The sequence below is a fragment of the Propithecus coquereli genome, unplaced genomic scaffold (assembly GCF_000956105.1).
Source record: "Propithecus coquereli isolate 6110/MARCELLA unplaced genomic scaffold, Pcoq_1.0 Scaffold65, whole genome shotgun sequence".
Lineage (NCBI taxonomy): Eukaryota > Metazoa > Chordata > Mammalia > Primates > Indriidae > Propithecus > Propithecus coquereli.
The window spans coordinates 7,166,637-7,186,390 of NW_012152507.1; the positions used below are offsets into that span (position 1 = coordinate 7,166,637).

At 37.7% G+C, this 19,754-nt stretch overlaps 1 protein-coding gene and 1 pseudogene across 1 annotated transcript in view; both read left to right on the forward strand.

Annotated features, from left to right (window-relative positions):
• KDM4D (lysine (K)-specific demethylase 4D) overlaps positions 1-6,235 on the forward strand; it is a 33,751-nt gene extending 27,516 nt beyond the window's left edge. Inside the window, exon 2 of the mRNA XM_012660052.1 lies at positions 4,417-6,235. Coding sequence (XP_012515506.1) covers positions 4,775-6,235 — 1,461 coding nt within the window. The 5' untranslated portion in view covers positions 4,417-4,774. The remainder of the gene's footprint in view (positions 1-4,416) is intronic.
• A 568-nt stretch (positions 6,236-6,803) lies between these two features.
• Positions 6,804-13,950, forward strand: LOC105822952 (annotated as a pseudogene).
• Positions 13,951-19,754: the final 5,804 nt, after the last annotated feature.

The following is a 19,754-nucleotide window of genomic DNA, read 5'->3' on the forward strand; positions in this document are numbered from 1 at the left end:
AAGATCTTAAAATATTTAAATCCTACAATAAAGTAATTCCCTTTATAAGTACTAATCTAAGGAACTTCATTCATTCAACCAATATTTTACTGATTATCCTGTTCTAGATACTAAAATATGGGCCACATATTTAAGTATAAGTGATTAGTAATAATTGTGGAAAAGTGAAAACAAAATAACTGTCCAATAATAGGGAAAAAATTGAATCACTTGTCTCCATAAAATAGAATTTTTTCAGCTATCAAATATTATGATTATAAATTATTTTTGATGAATGGTAAGTAGATTTTCTAACTTGAGAAGAAAATTTTGATTCAGCACAGCATTTAGATATTGACTGTCAGAAGAAACAATAGCTAATGTCTGGAAGCATTTTGTCAACAATCTCTCATTGAAGTAATAGATTTGAAATATATATGCAACATGAAAATAACAAACAAAAGTAAAAATATGTATGTAACATGAAAGACAAAAAGGCTCTCCATTTGTCCTGCAATCTGGGTAAGGGCTGCAGTAAAAGGGGCCGTTAAACTTACTGAACTTCAGTTCTCACCTTCCCCAGTTTAATCTCACACACACACCCACCAGGGAAGTTTAGGAGAGATTATTTTTAAAAGACCTGGGGGAAAGACTTTCAAATTTCCAGAAATCCATCAATTTTAAGGGACCAAGTATTTGTAACTATTCTGATAAGAAGAAAATACTTTTCTTCAATTGTCAGAACTGTCCAATTTCCTTAGATGAAGAAGTCCATGTTACTGTGATTACCATGGGTAAGGTTAAAATGGAAGAGTATCTGAAGAGACAGTATTCTCCACTGGCAACCATGGCTCCAGCTGAAAGATGCAAGAAGCAGTCGTCTCACAGTAAAAGCAACCGTTTGAGACACAGAGAGAAGTGACACACTTGGTTGGAACATGGAAGGATCACTCTGTCATTGTACCTGGCAAATTCTGAGCAGTTTTGAGCACAGAGACAGTTACAAATCAGAGTATTTCCTTTTGATGTGCAACACCCGAAGACTGTCTATATGGAGACATTGCCTCATTCTTCCTAGAATCCTTAGAAATGTAGAAAGGAAATAGTTTATAAGACAAATACAAAATGGTCAACTCAAGACTTATTTTAATTGTATATTCAATAAGAAAGGGGGCTTGTGTGATATTCATAGTCAGCATTTTATTATTTCATGGAGGAAAGGCTCAGCATGGTATTTAAGTTTCTCTTTCTAAATTGTCTCATTTTTCTTTTTTCATTTCTTTAGAGCAATTTTTCAGATAGAAAGAATGAAATATTTGATTATATATTCCAAAAAATATAAAGAATTAATAATAAAATCACTGTAGAATAATTTTTAAGATTAAAAATTAGGGTGAGACAGGGAGGCTATCATATGATACAGTTAATCTTGGCACTTACAGATTCCTCAAGGTCTAGCTTGGGTGGTGGCGGCTGTACGTAGGAGAGAAGGTCAGCTGGATCCTTGGGTTCTCATATAAGGAAGGTAAGGAGAGCACAGGAAGCCTCCCTGGAATGTATAGATGTCCCTGGGGTCTCACAGTAGATTATCATTGGCTCCTCTGACAGGCACTGGCTATATGTCTGGAGAGAGGCAGATATAATAGTAGATGGTGACTAGGATAACTCTACTACCATTGGTAGAAATAAAGACAGAAAATTAAGGAGAAAATTAGTTTCAGGAGAACGATGATCATCTTGTATTATACTAAACAGGTTGACTTTCAGGGGCTCAGTGGGCCATCCAAGAAGGAGAAGCAAAGCAGAAGCTTAGGAGAGAGAAAGTATTAGAGAAAGCTATGACAATAAATAAAATGTTTAAAGGGAGGGAGCGTGTTCTAACAAAAGGCCTGAACACAAATAGGAAAATTAAAGGGAGAAAAAAAAGAAAGGTAAGAAAGATGAGAATTGAACTTTGAGATAGGTCTGCATTTGTGTAGAAGGAAGAGGAGGTGGAACCAAGGAGACAGAAAAGAAGAACTAGAGAGTTAAGAGGAATATCAGTGCCCTAGAGTTTAGGGAAATTTTAGGAGGAAGGAGGAAGATGTTCCTTGAACCAGTGATGTGGAGAGATAAAGTGTAACCCCTGGAGCAGCATTTGGGAGGCAAGTTGATGTTTTACAGAGAACATTGTCAGTAGCCAGGTGGGAGCAGAACCAGAAGAGATGGGGCACGGGGAGAGAGAGGAGAGGAAATGGGTTTGTGAATGTAGACTATTTTCATTTACGTTTTTGACACATTTGATACTCAAAGGAAGGTGAGAGAAAGGACAGTAACTTAAATCAGGAGATCGATGACTGATAATTTAATAACAATAAAGATGATCATGATTATTTAATTGACTGTAGTCCTGGAGCAAGTGAGAGGTGTTGATTTAAGGAGTTCAGATGGAGGTATTAGCCCTGGAGAACTGTGTCTCTTCTTCCCCTGAGAGGAGAATAGTAAGGCAGTATGTGCCCAAGCACATCACTTAATTACTTCTCTAACAGAAAGATTTCGAGTGCCTATAATATGTTACCAAGATCCTTTGGAAAATACAATGATGAACAAGACTCAGATAAGGTTCTTGAAATACTTTTATATGAAAGATAAGACAAGTAGACTTAACTGTAGAAACTGAGGACACAAGTTACTGCATTAAATATAAATTTCTCTGTACCTCGGTTTCTTCCTCCATAAAGTGGGGACAATGATAGTACCAGCTGCATTGATTAGTTGTGAGTTTTGAATGGGATGCTATATAGAAAGTGCTTAATAAAGGGCCTGGAATAATGAAGTGCTAAATAAAAGTGACTCTTGCTGTCCACGTTATATAAAGTAGAAATGATAAGTGCCAAAATGGAACTAACTATAGGAGGTGAAAGAAGATATATTGTTTTGTTGGGGCAGTAAAGGAAAATAAGGGGCCAAGTTCATTCACTTAGGAAGGGGTGGAATTTAAGAACTGAGAAGAAAGAGAAATTTTGGAAGGGAAAATGTGGAAGAGGGAAAGAGTTCGAAGTTTTAATAGCATAAAGTCAAAACTCAGGAAGATTTTAAGACATCATTAAAATAGGCACTCAGTTAAAAACTGTGCCTAGTTTAAAAAATCTGTTTCAAGCATCCCAGTTTATTTCTAGCTTCTATTTCCTAATGTGCTAACAAAATTATTTGGTCTAGTAGAGAAATCCAGCTTATGAATCAAATACTATTTACTCTCCTTCAGCTTATGTTCTCATTTTCTTTTTTATCCAAGATAGATTTAATGATCCATCCTCCACCAAAATCATCAACACCTGTGTCCTCTCCCTGAATTATACTTTCCTGAAAAAATCCTAACATTTATGATGGAACCTTACTATTTTCTTACTTTGTGTCTTTTGGATGGCTCTTCTTTATGGGGAAAAATTCTTTAATGCTAGATTGGTCCGTGTAAGGCTGCTACCAGTTGTGCAAGGCATAGGGGACAAACACCACAAAGTCACACAGTATGAGTTAAGGAAACATGTCATCTTTATTTTTTGTTATTTCTTTACTATTCCTTCTTTCTCTAATTCTAATTTGCTGCCTTTGTCAATTGAATGTTTAGTTAATATATTTTCAGTCATTTTTACTTTTCCTTTTAATACAGTGAAATAGTTGTTTCAGTTGTTTTTAATGCCTTTTCTCTATGCTCTATTTTTAAATTAACATACACAGAAATTTGTGAAAATCATCATAGCTTGATAAATTATCACCATTAGCTATTCTGATGGGTATGTAACCAGTATACACGTCCACAATAGATTAACTTTACTCCAGAGATGCTCATATCCCCTCCCCACAACCTTTTTCTCAAACGTAACGACTACTCTTGACTTCGAACATAGATTACTTTGCCTCCTTTTCATCTTAATATAAATGGAATTATGGAATAGGCATTCTTTTGAGTCTGAATAATTTTGCTCAATATTATCTTTATAAAATCTGTTGTATTTTTATGTAGATTTTGTTTACCTTCATTGCCGTATGGTATTCCATCGTATGGATACACGACAATGTACTTATTCATTCTACCGTTGATGAACATTTGGGTTGTTTGTTTACCGCATTTGGCTACTGGAAACAAAGCTACTTTGAACATTCCTGGGCATGACTTTCAGGACACAGCCATACACATTTCCTAGGCATGTGGAACAGTGCAGTTGATAAAAGATACTGTCCACATGGTTTTCCAAAGTGATTGTTGTGCTTCACATTCTCTCTAGTACTATGAAAATTCCTATTGTTCCACATCTATACCATCACTCATATTGTCAACCCTATAAAATTTTAGCCTCTCTTTGTATAGTAATATGTCATTGTGGTATTTAATTTGTAGTTCCCTAATAACTTTTCCCAAACATTAATTTTCAATACCTTGGTATTTTTTTCTTTTAGATTTCATTTTAAAGACTGCCCTGAAGTCCTATTCTGCTATATTTGGGTCACCCACCCAGGTCTGAGTAATTCAATAAACCTCAAGAGAACAGAGGCAGGCAGCAACTGAGAAACATAACAGAGTTGCAAGCACAGACACCATCAGTCCCTGGGTAAAGCTGCTGCCCAGAGTGGAGTCTCCCTGGTGCACCAACAAGCCTAAGAAAGATTATCATCCCATTTGCAAAAACATTGGCTGGTAGATCCTGCTACCTCATACATACAACCACCCAATTTTTTACAAGTAGCATTTTCCTACACCCTCAACCATCTAGAACATACCTAAACACTGGGAGTTTGCTGCTTATTAAATTGAACTATGAAGTCTAAGGCCAACTGTGCCCAGAATCCAAACTGTAGCATAATGATATTCCATCCAACCAAAGAAGAGTTTAACGATTTTGATAAATACATTGCTTATATGGAATCCCAAGGTGCACACCGAGCTGGCCTAGCCAAGGTAATTCCTCCCAAGGAGTGGAAAGCCAGACAGACCTATGATGACATCAATGACATCTTAATAGCCACTCCCCTCCAGCAGGTGGCCTCTGGGCAGGCAGGGGTGTTTACTCAATACCATAAAAAGAAGAAAGCCATGACCCTTCGGGAGTATCACCATTTGGCAAACAGTGAAAAATATCGGGCTCCACCACACCGGAATTTTGAAGATTTGGAGAGAAAATATTGGAAGAATCGCATCTATGATTCACCAATTTATGGTGCTGATGTCAGTGGCTCCTTGTTTGATGAAAACACTAAACAGTGGAACCTTGGGCACCTGGGAACGATTCAGGACCTATTGGAGCAGGAATGTGGAGTTGTCATCGAAGGCGTCAACACTCCCTACCTGTACTTTGGGATGTGGAAGACCACCTTTGCTTGGCACACAGAGGACATGGACCTTTACAGCATCAACTACCTGCACTTCGGGGAGCCCAAAACTTGGTACGCGGTGCCCCCAGAACACGGCCAGCGCTTGGAACGCCTGGCCCGGGTGCTTTTTCCGGGCAGTTCCCGGGGCTGTGAGGCCTTCCTGAGGCACAAGGTGGCCCTCATCTCTCCCACTGTCCTCAAGGACAATGGGATTCCCTTCAGTCGCATGACTCAGGAGGCTGGAGAGTTCATGGTGACCTTTCCCTATGGCTACCACTCTGGCTTCAACCATGGCTTCAACTGCGCGGAGGCCATCAATTTCGCGACCCCGAGATGGATCGATTATGGCAAAGTGGCTTCTCAGTGCAGCTGCGGGGAGGCCAGGGTGACCTTTTCCATGGATGCTTTCGTGCGCATCCTGCAACCCGAGCGCTATGAGCTGTGGAAACGCGGGGAAGATCGAATGGTTGTGGACCACAGGGAGTCCAGGGCACCAGCCAGCCAGGAGCTGACCATCTGGAGGGAGGTCCAATCGCCCAGGAAAGCCAGGCTAGGTCTGAGGCACCTCCCACCCCGCCGGGCCCTGCATCCCCCTCGGCCTGTGGCTGCCAGTGGTCGTACCCGCAGCCGCGCCCCTGTGCACTCTTCTCCCCTTCGGGGATCTGTGGCCAGTAGCACTGCTACTCAGCGTGGGGCCACGGCCATACGCAGTTCCCGGCAACGCATAACAACCCCACCGCCCACCCTGGGTGTGTCGGCACAAATTCTCCACCCACCAAAGGGCAGAAATGGTCGCGGTCGTCGTCATCAGGACCTGCGTGCTCAGGTGCCAACTCTCCATGCTCCGGCTAAGAGGCGCTTGGTGGACACAGCGTGCACAGTTCTGGGGCCTAAGGCTCAGCCCTAGCCTGAGGATGGTGCATTGATAGAAAAGCCTGTACCACTGAGTCCCTGAACCCCAGGATCCTCCCAATCCTCCCAAAGTTCCAGGGTGCTGCTGGGCCCCTGTCCTCTAAGCCCACGGATTGCCTTTATTCCTCACTGCTCTACTGTGTAGTAGGAGGCTTGCTGAGACTGGTCACATTTACATCTCAAAGCTTTGGCCGAGTTTGCAGGACACTGGTCATGCATGAGAGAGCCCATACGGTGATTCCATTGAATGCTGCTGAATTTGTGGTAGTTGACAAATTAGCTATACTTTGTTCTTCCTCCCAGACCTTGGAATGTCTTTGGACACTGGTAACTTCTGGGTCTCTAGCTGAGGTTTCATCCACTGGACAAACTTGTGTCTTTATGAGAACTAGGTACTGCTGAGATTGCCAGAACCTGATCTATGCCAAGCTCCCATCCTCTGGGCCAACTGTGGTGGTTGCTGAACTTTTGAAGAATCCTGGATTCGTTCCCCTTCAGTCTCCCTCCCTTGTCTTTTTCCCTCCCTCTCCCCCATTTCATGAACAAGTTTTACCTTTTTACAGATGAGGTCAGTAGAACCCCAGAATAAAATATATGACTTTCTTGAGTTATTCATATATTTATAATGTGTTGTCACCACTATTTGTTCACAAATATATTAAAGGTAACCAAAATGTAAAATGTAACTTTATTTTAATATTATGGTTTCAGACATGAGGGGGTAGAGGTTATTCTTTATGTATTTTTCTTCATAATTATTTGACGACATTCAAGGCAAAGCTTATTCTATGGCTGGTTACATTGTGTAGTGGTGGCAAATGAGCTCAGGGGATGGTGGTTGGGTTCTGGCTGGCTGGCTGGGTGGGGGATTTGGTTGGGTTGCAGTCACGCTTTGAGTATGACTTTATAGATGCAGCCTGATACTCAGCTGGGTAGTAGGACTCAGGTTACTGGGAGAGATGAGCAAGGAGAGGAAAAAAGTGTCATCATCTGAATATCTTCTCTCCAAGTCTCCACTGCCTGTTCAAAGCTGGATGTATATTTCACATTGTTCATTCATTGATTCATCCCAGTCAACAAGTTCACAAATAAGTGAATAAGATAATTTCAATCAGTAATGTGTGCTGTGGAGACACTAAAGCAAGACTGAACCATAGAGCAAAATGGGCAAGTACTGGTCGAGGTCATTGGTCTGGAAGGCTTCGCAGAGCAGGAGACCTTTCTGAAACCCAGGTGACAAAATGGGAAGGTCCAGAGTGGAGTTTTCCATTGCAGGAAACAGCAAGTACAATAGACCTAACATGGAACTTGGTGATTTTATTTTTCCAGGAATAAAAAAGGCAGCTTATTTTTGGGGGAGCGTAGAGAGGAAGAAGAAGAGAGGCAAAGGTCAGAGCATGTAGGGCCTTGTATTTCATGTTAAGTACATTATTTGACATTTCTTCAAGTTGAAATGAGACAGCATTGCAGGTTTAAAACAGCAGTTGACATAATGTGATTTACACATTTAAATAATCAATTTAGTTATTCTGTGGAGACTGTGAGATCAAAGAAGCAGTTAGATCAAGTGATACAAGTTAGTTACGGTTACTTAGACTTCTGTGTCTGTACTGAAAATTCGCACAAGTGAACTTGGCCTTTATTATGGCCTTTATTATATATGGCCTTTATTATGTTGAGATACATTCTTTCTGTACCTGATATGTTGAGAGTTTTTAATCAAAAAAGGATGTTGAATTTTGTCAAATGCTTTTTCCGAATCTATTGAGATGATCACATGATATTTATACTTCATCGTGTTAACATGGTATATCACATTTATTGATTTGCATATGTTGATCCTTTTACTGTTCCATGAAATACAATTTGCTATTATTGCATCAATATTCATCAGAAATATTGGCCTGTAACTTTCTTTTGTAGTGTCTTTGGCTTTGGTATCATGGTAATACTGGCCTTGTAACACGAGTTTGGAATTGTTCTCTTTAATTTTTGGGAAGAGCTTGAGAAAGATTGTCCTTTATTGTTCTTTAAAACTTTGGTAGAAATCACCAGTGAAGACATCAGGTAATAAGCTTTTCTATGATGGGAGGCTTTTTATTACTGATTCAATCTGCTTACTAGTTATTGGTCTATTGACATATTCTATGTCTTCATGATTCAGTGTTGGTAGGTTGAATATTTCTAGAAATTTATATATTTCTTCTAGGTTATCTAATTTGTGTATAATTGTTCATGGTAGTGTGATCCTTTGTATTTCTGTGGTATCAGTTGTAAAGTCTCCTCTTTTATTTGTAATTTCATTTTGAGTCCTCTTTTATTTTTAGTCTAGCTAAAGGTTTTCAATTTTTTGGTCTTTTTAAAAAAAACAACTCAATTTCATTGATGTTTTCTATTGATTTTCTAGTCTTTATTTCATTTATTTCTACTCTGATCTTTATTATTTTTTTATCTGGTGACTTTGGGCTTAGTTATTTTTTTCTAGTTCCTTGAGATATGAAGTAAGTTGTTGGAGATTTTTTTTTAACTTAATGTAGGAGTTTATCAACATACACTTCTCTCTTAGAACTGCTTTTGCTGCATACCATAAGTTCTGTATGTTGTGTGTTATTTTTCATTTGTCTCAAGATATTTTTCAATTTTGATTTCTTCTTTGACCCATTCATTGTTCAAGACTGTGTTGTTTAATTTCCACATATTTCTGAATTTTCTTCCTGTTATTTCTAATTTTATATCATTGTCGTCGGAAAAGATGCTTCACATGATTTTGATCTTCTTAAATTTGTTAAGACTTGTCATGTGGGCCTAAAATATGCTCTATCCTGGAGAAAGTGCCATGTTGTTGGATGCAATGTTCTGTAAATGTAGTCAGGTTTATTTGGACTATGATGTTGTTCAAGTCCTCTGTTTATTGATTTTCTGTCTAGATGATCTATCCTTTGTTGAAATTGGGGTATTGAACCCCCTTACTACTTTTGTATTGCTGTATATATCTTCCTTAGTTCTGTTGATATGTGCTTTATATATTTAGGTGCTCTGATGGGTGCACATATATTTATAATTATTATATGTTCTTGATGAATTGACCACATTATCATTATATAATGACTTTCTTTGTCTCTTGTGATTGATAGTTTTTGACTTAAGTTTTATTCTGTCTGATTTAAGTATGGCTACCCCTGCTGTCTTTTGGTTATCATTTGCATGGAATATCTCCTTTTCATCTTTGCACTTTCAGCCTACGTATATCCTTAAAGGTAAAATGAGTCTATTGTAGGCAACATATAAATGGATCTCTTTTTTTAAAAAAAAATCTATTTAGCCACTCAATGTCTATTGATTGGAGAATTTAATCCATTTACATTTAATAATATATGGCAAATCTATAGCTAACACCATACTCAATGGTAGAAAACTAAAAGATTGTCCTATATGTCAGAAGAACGGGCTCCACTTGTACTCGCCATCAAATTGGTACTAACTGATGAACACTAGGGTGCTTATATAGCACTAATACTCTCCAGGGATTAGGGGGATAGGGGAATAAACCTGCAACTAAAGGACATGGAGAGCATTGTAGAGGGGAAGGGCAAGCCTCTAACCCTTGCTTGGGTGAGGCAAAGACATAAAATGTAACCATAATGTTTGTACTCTCATAATACCCTGAAATTAAAAAAAAAGAAAAAAAAAGATTTTCCTATAAGATAATGAGCAAGACAAGATGCCCACTGTCACCACTTCTTAGTTAGGAAAGAAAAGAAATAAAAGGCATACAGACTGGAAAGGAAGTAATGAAATTGTCGCTGTTTGCAGATGACATGATCTTATCAAAATCAACATACAAAAATCAGTAGCACTTCTATACACTAATGAACTATCCAAAAAAGATAAGAAAATAATCCCACTTACGACAGTATTAAAAATAATAAAATCATTAGGAGTAAATTTAACCAAGGAAGTGAAAGATATGGACATTGAAAACTATAAAACATTGATGAAAGAAATTGAAGACACAAATAAATGGAAACAAATCCTGTTTTTAATGCATAGGAAGAATTAATGTTGTTAAAATGTCCATACTACCCAAAGCAATCTGTAGAGTCAATGCAATCTCTATCGAAATTATAATGACATTTTTTACAGAAATAGGAAAATGCGATTTTTAAATTTGTATAGAACCACAAGAGTCCATATAGCCAAATAACCTTGAACCAAAAAGCACAAAGCTGTAGGCAGCACAGTACCTCATTCAAAATCTACTACATACCTATAGTGATCAAAGCATGATACTTGCATAAAAACAGACATACTTGCATAAAAATAGACCCATGGAACAGAAGAGAGAGCCCCCAAATAATTCCATATATTTATGGTGACTTGATCTTTGTCAAAGGTGCTAAGAACATATAACAGGAAAAGGACAATCTCTTCAATAAATGATTCTAGAATGAATGAAATTAGACCCTCATCTCACATCATATGCAGAAATCAACTCAAAATAGATAAGACCAGAAACTGTAAAAATACTAGAAGAAAACATAGGGAAAAAAACTTCTTGACATTGGTTTGGACAAAGATTTTTAGGATATGATACCCAAAGCATAGCAACAAAAGCAAAACTAGAAAAGTGGGCTTATATCAAACTAAAAAGCTTCTGCAAAGCAAAGGAAACAATCAACAGAGTGAAGAGACAACCTATGGAATGGGGGAAATAGTTGGAAACCATACATCCTATTATATAAGGGGTTAATATCCAAAATATATAAGGAACTCAAATAGCTCAACAGTAAGAAGACAAATAATCCAGGTAAACTGTAGGCAAAGGACCTCAATAGACATTTCTCAAAACAACATATACAAATGGTCAATAGGTATTTGAAAAAATGCTCAATATCACTAATCAGGGAAATGCTAATTAAACCCACAGTAAAATATCTCCTCATACCTATTAGAATAGCTATTATAAAAAAGACAAAAGGTGTGTCAGGAGGATGTGTAGGAAAGGGAACATTTGTACGCTGTTGGGAATGTAAATTAGTACAGGCTTGATGGAAATCAGTATGGAGGTTTCTCAAAATATTAAAAATAGAACTACCTTCCACATACACAAAAGAATGAAATTGGACCCTTATCTTATACCATACACAAAAATCAATTCAAAATGGATAGAAGACCTAGATGTAAGACCAGAAACTATAAAACTTCTAGAAGAGAACATAGGGGAAAAGCTCCTGGACACTGGCTTAAGCAATGATTTTTTGGATATTACCCCAAAAACTCAGGCCACAAAAGCAAAAATGAATACGTGGAACTACATCAATACTAAAAAGCTTCTGCACAGCAAAGGAAACAATAAGGAAAATGAAATGGCAGCCTATGGATTGGGAAAAAATACCTACAAACTATCTGAAAAGGAGTTACTATCCAAAATTTTTAAAGAACTCATATATCTCAGTAGTAGGAAAAAAATCCAAATAACCTAATTAAAAGGGAGCAAAAAATGTGAATAGACATTTCTCCAAAGAAGATATTAAAATGGCCAACAGGTATATGAAAAGGTGCTCAAAATCTTTAATCATCAGGGAAATGCAAATCAAAACCATTCTGAAATCACCTTACACCCGTTCAGATGGCTATTATCAAAATGTCAAAATGTCAAAAGAAACAAATGTTAGCAAGGGTGTGGAGAAAAGGGAACTCTTGCACACTGTTGGTGGGAATATAGGTTAGTATACCTATTATGGAGGTTTTTAAGAAAATTCAAAATGAAACTACTATATAACCCAGCAATCCTCACTACCAGGTATTAAAAGGAAAAACCCTTAGACTTTTAAATTTAGCAGAGTTTATTTGAACAAAGCAACACAACAAAGCAAAAAAAAAAAATCTTGTCAGGTAGCCCTCAGAGCCAAAACAGGTTTAGAAGACTCCAGCCAACAAGGTGATCTGCAAACATTTATAAAATAAATGGAAGTGAGGTATAAAGACAACGTAATTGGTTATGACTTAATTGGTTACAGAACCTCCTGCAATTAACGGAAGCTCAGCTGCTGTGATTAAACTCTATATTGGTTTGGTCTGTTGAGCCTAGCATGGGAGCCCAGTCCAAATCAATGGCCTCTTACAATTTTATTTACTATTTCAGCCTTTTTGGTCACATTCTCACCAAGTGACCAAGAGCATAACCAAAATTTAGGGCATTAGTTCTACTCTCAGTCACCATCATTTTGAGTTTCCATTCTCAACAGGTTGTTCATAGGTTATGGTGTCCCCATAATCACATACTTAAGTTCTTGTCATTATAGGCTGAAGAGATACCATTTATTATTAATCAAATGGCTGCACATAAACATTTAAGACTTTTTGAGAGAATAAAGTGTACCACTGAGACTACTATTATGACTGTTAGGAGAATAATACCAAGAATTTGAAGTATGCTCCTTAGTCAGGGTCCTCATGAACCAAACCCAACCAAAATTGATTACTCAAAGAATGACTCAGATGAAGAGTCTATCCTTTTTATTAATAGCCAAATAGTCTGCTCATTAATTTTTGTAACTGAATCTCTGCAGTACCCAATGCATTTATCCATGTGCAACACAAAGTATTAGCAACTACACAAACTCCTTCCTGTTCAGCTGGTAAGTAATCTAGCATTGCAGGACTTGGCTAAATTAAAACAGCGAATGAGAACAAGTGGGTGTAGAAGTCTGGTTACAGCATTATCCTACCAAGCAAAAGAGGTAGACATAAGCAAGGAAAAATTAAGAAGGGTAAGTGTCTCATTATGATTAGGGGCCTTATTCTGACAACTTGGGAAAAGCTGTCCACATCTAAGATATTGTCTACTTCTGGGGAAGTTTTTCTTCTGGTTATTAAGCCCTTGCTGGTTAGTTTGCGAATATTTTCTCCCATTCTGTAGGTTGTCTCTTCACTTTGTTGATTCCGTTGCTGTGCAGAAGCTTTTTAGTGTGATGTAATTCAATTTGTCTATTTTTGCTTTAGTTGCCTGTGTTTGTCAAACAGTGAAAAATACTGGGCTCCACCACACCGGAATTTTGAAGATTTGGAGAGAAAATATTGGAAGAATCGCATCTATGATTCACCAATTTATGGTGCTGATGTCGGTGGCTCCTTGTTTGATGAAAACACTAAACAATGGAACCTTGGGCACCTGGGAACAATTCAGGACCTATTGGAGCAGGAATGTGGAGTTGTCATTGAAGGCGTCAACACTCCCTACCTGTACTTTGGGATGTGGAAGACCACTTTTGCTTGGCACACAGAGGACATGACCTTTACAGCATCAACTACCTGTATTTCGGGGAGCCCAAAACATGGTACGCGGTGCCCCCAGAACACGGCCAGCATCTGGAACGCCTGGCCCCGGTGCTTTTCCCGGGCAGTTCCTGGGCCTGAGGCCTTCCTGAGGCACAAGGTAGCTCTCATCTCATCCACTGTCCTCAAGGACAGTGGGATTTCCTTCAGTTGCATGACTCAAGAGGCTGGAGAGTTCATGGTGACATTTCCCTATGGCTACCATGCTGGCTTCAACTGCGTGGAGGCCATCAATTTCGTGACCCTGCCTTGGATCGATTACAGCAAAGTGACCTCTTGGGGCAGATGTGGAAAACCAGGGTGACCTTTTCTTTGGATGCCTTTGTGCATATCCTGCAACCCGAGCACTGTGAGCTGTGGAAACGAGGGTAAGGCCGGATGGTTGTGGACCCCACTGAGCCTGGGCCATCAGCCAGCCAGCAGCTGAGCACCTGGAGTCAGGGCAGGAAGACTGGGGCTTGGTCGCCTGGCCAGAAGCAAAATCTCCTTTGGCATGATAGATGACTCCCGGTGCTACCCCTGCGTTTCCTGGAACCGTGTATTCTGGCTCTGAGAGGAATAGTATCATGTTTAGAGCGATTGACACTCACATACATTGCTTGTGCAAATGTGAAATCATACTGCCCCTTTGAAAAGTCTTGCTTATTGTCTTCTAAGCTTAAGCACACATCTATCCTTAGCGATTGTACTCCTATTTACCTAATTTATAATAATCCAGAACTGTGAACAATACATATGTCTCTGAACACAAGAGTGGAAAAACGTAGATCATTAAAATATTATTAAGCAATAAAAAGGAATAAACTGCTAGAACATGTAATAAAATAGATGAATCTCACAAACATCAGTTTGGGGAAAAGAAGCCAGATCAGGTGAAAACATACTGTACCATATCATTTTTATTCATTACAAAAATATGCCAAACTACACTCTGGTCTTAGAACTCAGCAAGTTGTACACTGCTGGGGAGTGACAATTGCCTGAAAATTTCCAGGCATGAGAGAATGTTATGGCACTGTGGGAATGTTCTACATCTCATTTTGGGTGATGATTACATAGGTGCATAAAATTGTTCAAAGTCACTGAAGGGAAGACCTAAGATGTCTGCATTTTATTGCATCTATTCTATAGTGAAGAAAACTGAATAGGAGACAAGAAAGTACAAAAGTGAGAACCAAGTTAATAAACCCTGGAAAGCTGAATCCTTGTTGGCAGAGAAAAAAGCAAGACAGGCACTCAATCCCAGTGCAGAATCAAAAGGGGTCAAGATTTTGTGGCACCATTTACCTCTGGAGTTGGGAGTGAAAATGAGGCCAAACACAGGAGGTTTGTTGAAAATCTGTTTGAGAATTTGTTATTTCCATGGCTGAGCTCCATCAAATTAGCATCAGGATGACTGCTACACACCTCAGTGGTAGACCTAATGGTCTTGCTCTTGTATTCTTAGTGAGAACTGGTGATTACTAATTATGTGGATTGTGGATATGGCAGTGCAGAGAAATAGAATTCTGAAAAGTCACTGAAGGTGGTAGCCTGGCTCACGTTCCAGTTTTGAACGTTAGAAGCTGCATCTCTGCTTGTTATCCTTCAGTAACATCATGCTCTCTTCCCATGCAGATCGATGCCCTGGGAAGTCTAGCATAAAAAAATCTTTCCCTGTGACAGACACGAAACGGAAGCACCAAATAATTTTTGGAAAATATTTCTCCTATTTTACTCCTATTAATACATATCTACTAATCTTTCATAAATTTGTTGCGTTCTCTTGCCCAATAAGGGCAAGCAATGGTACAGCTCAACTAGTCTGTAAATGGTCTTCTGGAAAAGTCAGGGAGTTGTAGAGGGGGTTCTTCAAGCAATTGTGTTCAGAGTTCTGTGTTACTTCCTGCAGACACGCTCAATTTGGACACATTCAATTTGGACCACTCTTGTGGTAAATGATACCCAGAGCCAGCTGTGTGCCCATGTCCAATAACAACTTTTTGCTGTGTTGTACCCTATTTTAGAAAAGCAAGGGGCATTGATAATTTAAATAATATAAAGGCAAGTATAGAGCCACATTTGTTTTCTCTGCTATATCCCTATTCCTAGGCTTCTATTTCTCAAAAAGAACAATCCTGATTTCAGTGCATATTCTTCGAGTTTATAATCATAAGTCTATGCAGCAAAAAGTAATATATCATGTGTGATTTTATCTATTCATCGCTCCCCTCCACCTATTTAAAAATTCAGTGTTACAACATCTAAGCACATTGCTGTATATAACATCCACAGGTCCTAGTGAATTCAACAGAGTCAACTAAACCCGTGTAATTATTCATTTTAACCATTCCCCCGCTGATGGACAAGGAGATTATATCCACATCTTTGTTATCTCAAACAGTACTTTATTGAATAGCTTTGTGTATAGAACTAGTATTCCTTGGTTATATGTATATTCATTTTCAACTTTTCTTGGAATAGCTAGATTGGTCTACAAATTCTATCTCCATTAGCAGTGGCAGTTCTGGTTCCCCCATATCTTGGGGATTTTTATATTGTCAGATCTCACTCTTCTTAATCTCAATTGGTAAAAAACAGTACCTCATTGCATTTCCCAAATTACTAGAGATCTTGCATGTCTCCTCACCTTTACTGGCCATTTGGATCTCTTCTTTTGTGAGTTGCCTGTTCCAAGGCTTGGTCCTCTTCTTTTGGATTGACTATTTTTTTATTGTTCCATAGAAGTTTTCAGGATACTTTTTCATTGTCTATCCTAGGTATGATAAAACATTGTTCTAGCCTGCATTTGTCTTTTAATTTTTTTAAGTCATCATTACATTGGAATCAGTTAAATATATTAGACATTTCCATCATTGTTTGTGTTTTGGTTCTTCTTTAAGATGTGCTCCCCACCTTAAAATCATAAAGACATTCTTCAATATATTCCCTAAGGGTCTTAAAGTTCTTTTTTGTATACTCAGTCTTTTATTCATCTCCAATTTACTTATGTAAGTGGTGTGAGGTAGAGCTGTATTTTTCTTTTTCTTTTTCTAGGAAAAAGGTCAACACCAATATTATCTATTGAGTACTCATTTCTCCCCCTGTATTTGTATGCCAGCTTCATTATATAAAGATTCCCACATATATAGTTGCGTCTTGAACAACTCAGATTTGAACTGCATGGGTCCTCTCAGACGTGGATAATTTTCAACCAACATATTGGAAAATTTTTTGGAAATTTAGGACAATGTGAAAAAAATACACAGTTGATCTTGTGGCTTCAAAATAGTGAAAAAAATTGAGAAAAAGGTATGTCATGAATGTACAAATTATATGTACATACTAGTCTATTTTATCATTTACTACCATAAAATATACAAAAACCTATTACGAAACTTAAAATTTATCAAAACTGTGGCACACACAGACCATATATGGTGCCATTCCATATGTTTCTTTCCATACAGTGGGAAGAAACGTAAAAAAAGATACAGTATTAAATTATAACTGCATGAAATTAACTGTAGTACATACTGTACTAATATAATAATTTAGTAACCACTCCCTCTTGTTGTTGCAGTGAAGTCAAGTGTTGGGAGTATCTGCTTATCTATCATGTGACTCCAGTCATCTCCAAATGAGCAGTTCATCTCTTCAGTAAATTGCATAAAAAGGATCTTTACACGCCTGGAGTAGTTTTCATCACGTTTGGTGCAATACCACAAAGCATGAATAACACCATAGTACCCATACAAAGTACCACTATTGATGCTGGAAGTGTTTCTAAGAAGCAAAGAAAAATCATGATGTTACAAGAAAAAGTAGAATTACTCGATATGTACCTTAGATTGAGCACTGCAGCTGCAGTTGCCCGACATTTCAGACAGAAGATTTATCTTTTAAACAGACGAAACAGACGATGTAAAGTTACGGTATCGATAAATACAGTAAATTATTGTAAATGTATTTTCTCTTCCTTAGTATTTTTTTTTTTTTTTTTGAGACATAGTCTCACTCTTTTTGCCCAGGCTAGAGTGCCGTGGCGTCAGCCTAGCTCACAGCAACCTCAAACTCCTGGGCTCAAGCGATCCTTCTGCCTCAGCCTCCGGAGTAGCTGGGACTACAGGGTGCCACCATGCCCGGCTAATTTTTTTCTATATATTTTTAGTTGTCCGATTAATTTCTTTCTAATTTTAGTAGAGACGGAGTCTCGCTCTTGCTCAGGCTGATCTCGAACTCCTGAGCTCAAACAATCCGCCTGTCTCGGCCTCCCAGAGTGCTAGCATTATAGGCGTGAGCCACCGCGCCCGGCCACGTTAGTATTTTTTAAAATAATATTTTATTTCTATAGCTTACTTGATTGTAAGAATATGGTATATAATACATATACAAAATATATCGTAATTTACTGTTCAAATGTAAGCTATTAATGGTTAAGTTTTGGGGGGAATCAAAAGTTATACTCAGATTTTCAGCTGCACAGGGTTCAGCACGCCTAACATCCTCCTTGTTCAAGGCTTAACTGTGCATATATGTGTCTGGCCTCTCAATTCTGTACTTAGATTATTGTTCATTTCAACTCAAATGTCACAGTTTGATGAAGGAGAAGTCATTCTTCTTTGTCCTTTTTTTTTTTAAGGAATCATATTGGAGATCCTTCTTTAAATACCTGACTCTTAGGCTTGCTAGCTCTATCACCTGAGCGTTACTTAATGTCTCCGTGACTCAGTTTTCTCACTTGAAAATTAGAGATAACGAGATTTTTCTTAAAGGTTATTGTGAGGATTAAATGAGTTACTCTATGCAGAGTAAATTGAACCTAGAGAATAGGGAGGGCTGATGGTCATCTATGACCAAGAGATCCATTCATGGGTATGAGTACACACGAGGTCCAGTGTACACGTGCATGTTCAAAGCAACATTGTTCATAAGAGGCCAAAAGTAGAAACAACCAACATGCATGTCAACAGCAGAATCATTTATAACATTGAATATATTCCAGCAAGGAAAACAAGCAAACTACAGCTACATAGAACAACATAATTGAGGAAAATAACTCACAATACATTAAAATACATAAAGTATGATTCTATTTACATAAGACTACATTATATTTTCAAAATCGGCAATCTTTTCATTAATTTAATTAACCTACAATTCTTCTGCAGGAGAGTTTTGTCTCTTTTCCCCAATTTGTTACTTTATTTTACCATTCATTTATACCAGTATGAACTCATAGATACTTATTTTGTACTTTGGATTGTAATTCAACAGCACTTTATTTATTTCGTTGCTCAACTTGTTCGAGATTGGGCAATGGGAGGTGTTTTCTCGGTTCCTGTGCCCCTCTGGCATAAGCTCATCCAACATTTTGATTGTTAAAGTTTCCCACATCCTCATTTTTCATCATTACAAGATGCTCCAGACTCATTATGTATATTGCCTGCCCAGTTCTAGAAACTTCTTTTCTTCATCAGTAGTGCCAGCTCTTTATTTTTTTAAAGTATTAGATTTCAATTTTATTAATCATCTTCATTTTTGTAATAATTTTTCCTTTGGTATATTTCTCATTTTATCATTATTTTTAACTTTCCTTTTCTTTTGCATAATCGTGTTTTCGATTTTGGTTTGTTATTACTAACTGCTTGAATTGCACATAAAGATCAATACATTTGTCAAATGTGGACATTAATTTTCATATAAATATGGTTGCATTATGTTTTTGTATGGTTCATTTTCAATTTGATTTCATGTGGTCAAGGTTGTGCTCAAGACATTGATTCTATGGAATTTTAATTGATGTTTATTTTGTAGTCCTGTATTTTACAAGTATTATCAATGTATCAAAAAGCATTTTCCATTTGTTTTTGATTGATGTGGGTTATATGATCAAAGTTAAGTTGGTAGTGCAAATTATTCTAGTATTAATTTTCTTCTGTGCTCTATTGTTTTCTTTGAGAGAAATGTGTTAAAAATAATAATAATTAAAAAGAAAAACTCTCCCATTTTGACTCCAGATTTTTCAGTTTTACCTTACACCTTTCAGTCTTGGTTTTCTGTGTCAGTGCTATGTGGTTAGGTGCATAAAGTTCATCGCTGTAATACGTCCCTTCTAAATTTTTCTTTCAATGAGCATAAATAAAATGTCCCTCTTTGATCCTGTCAATACATTTGATATTAATACTGCTACTGTA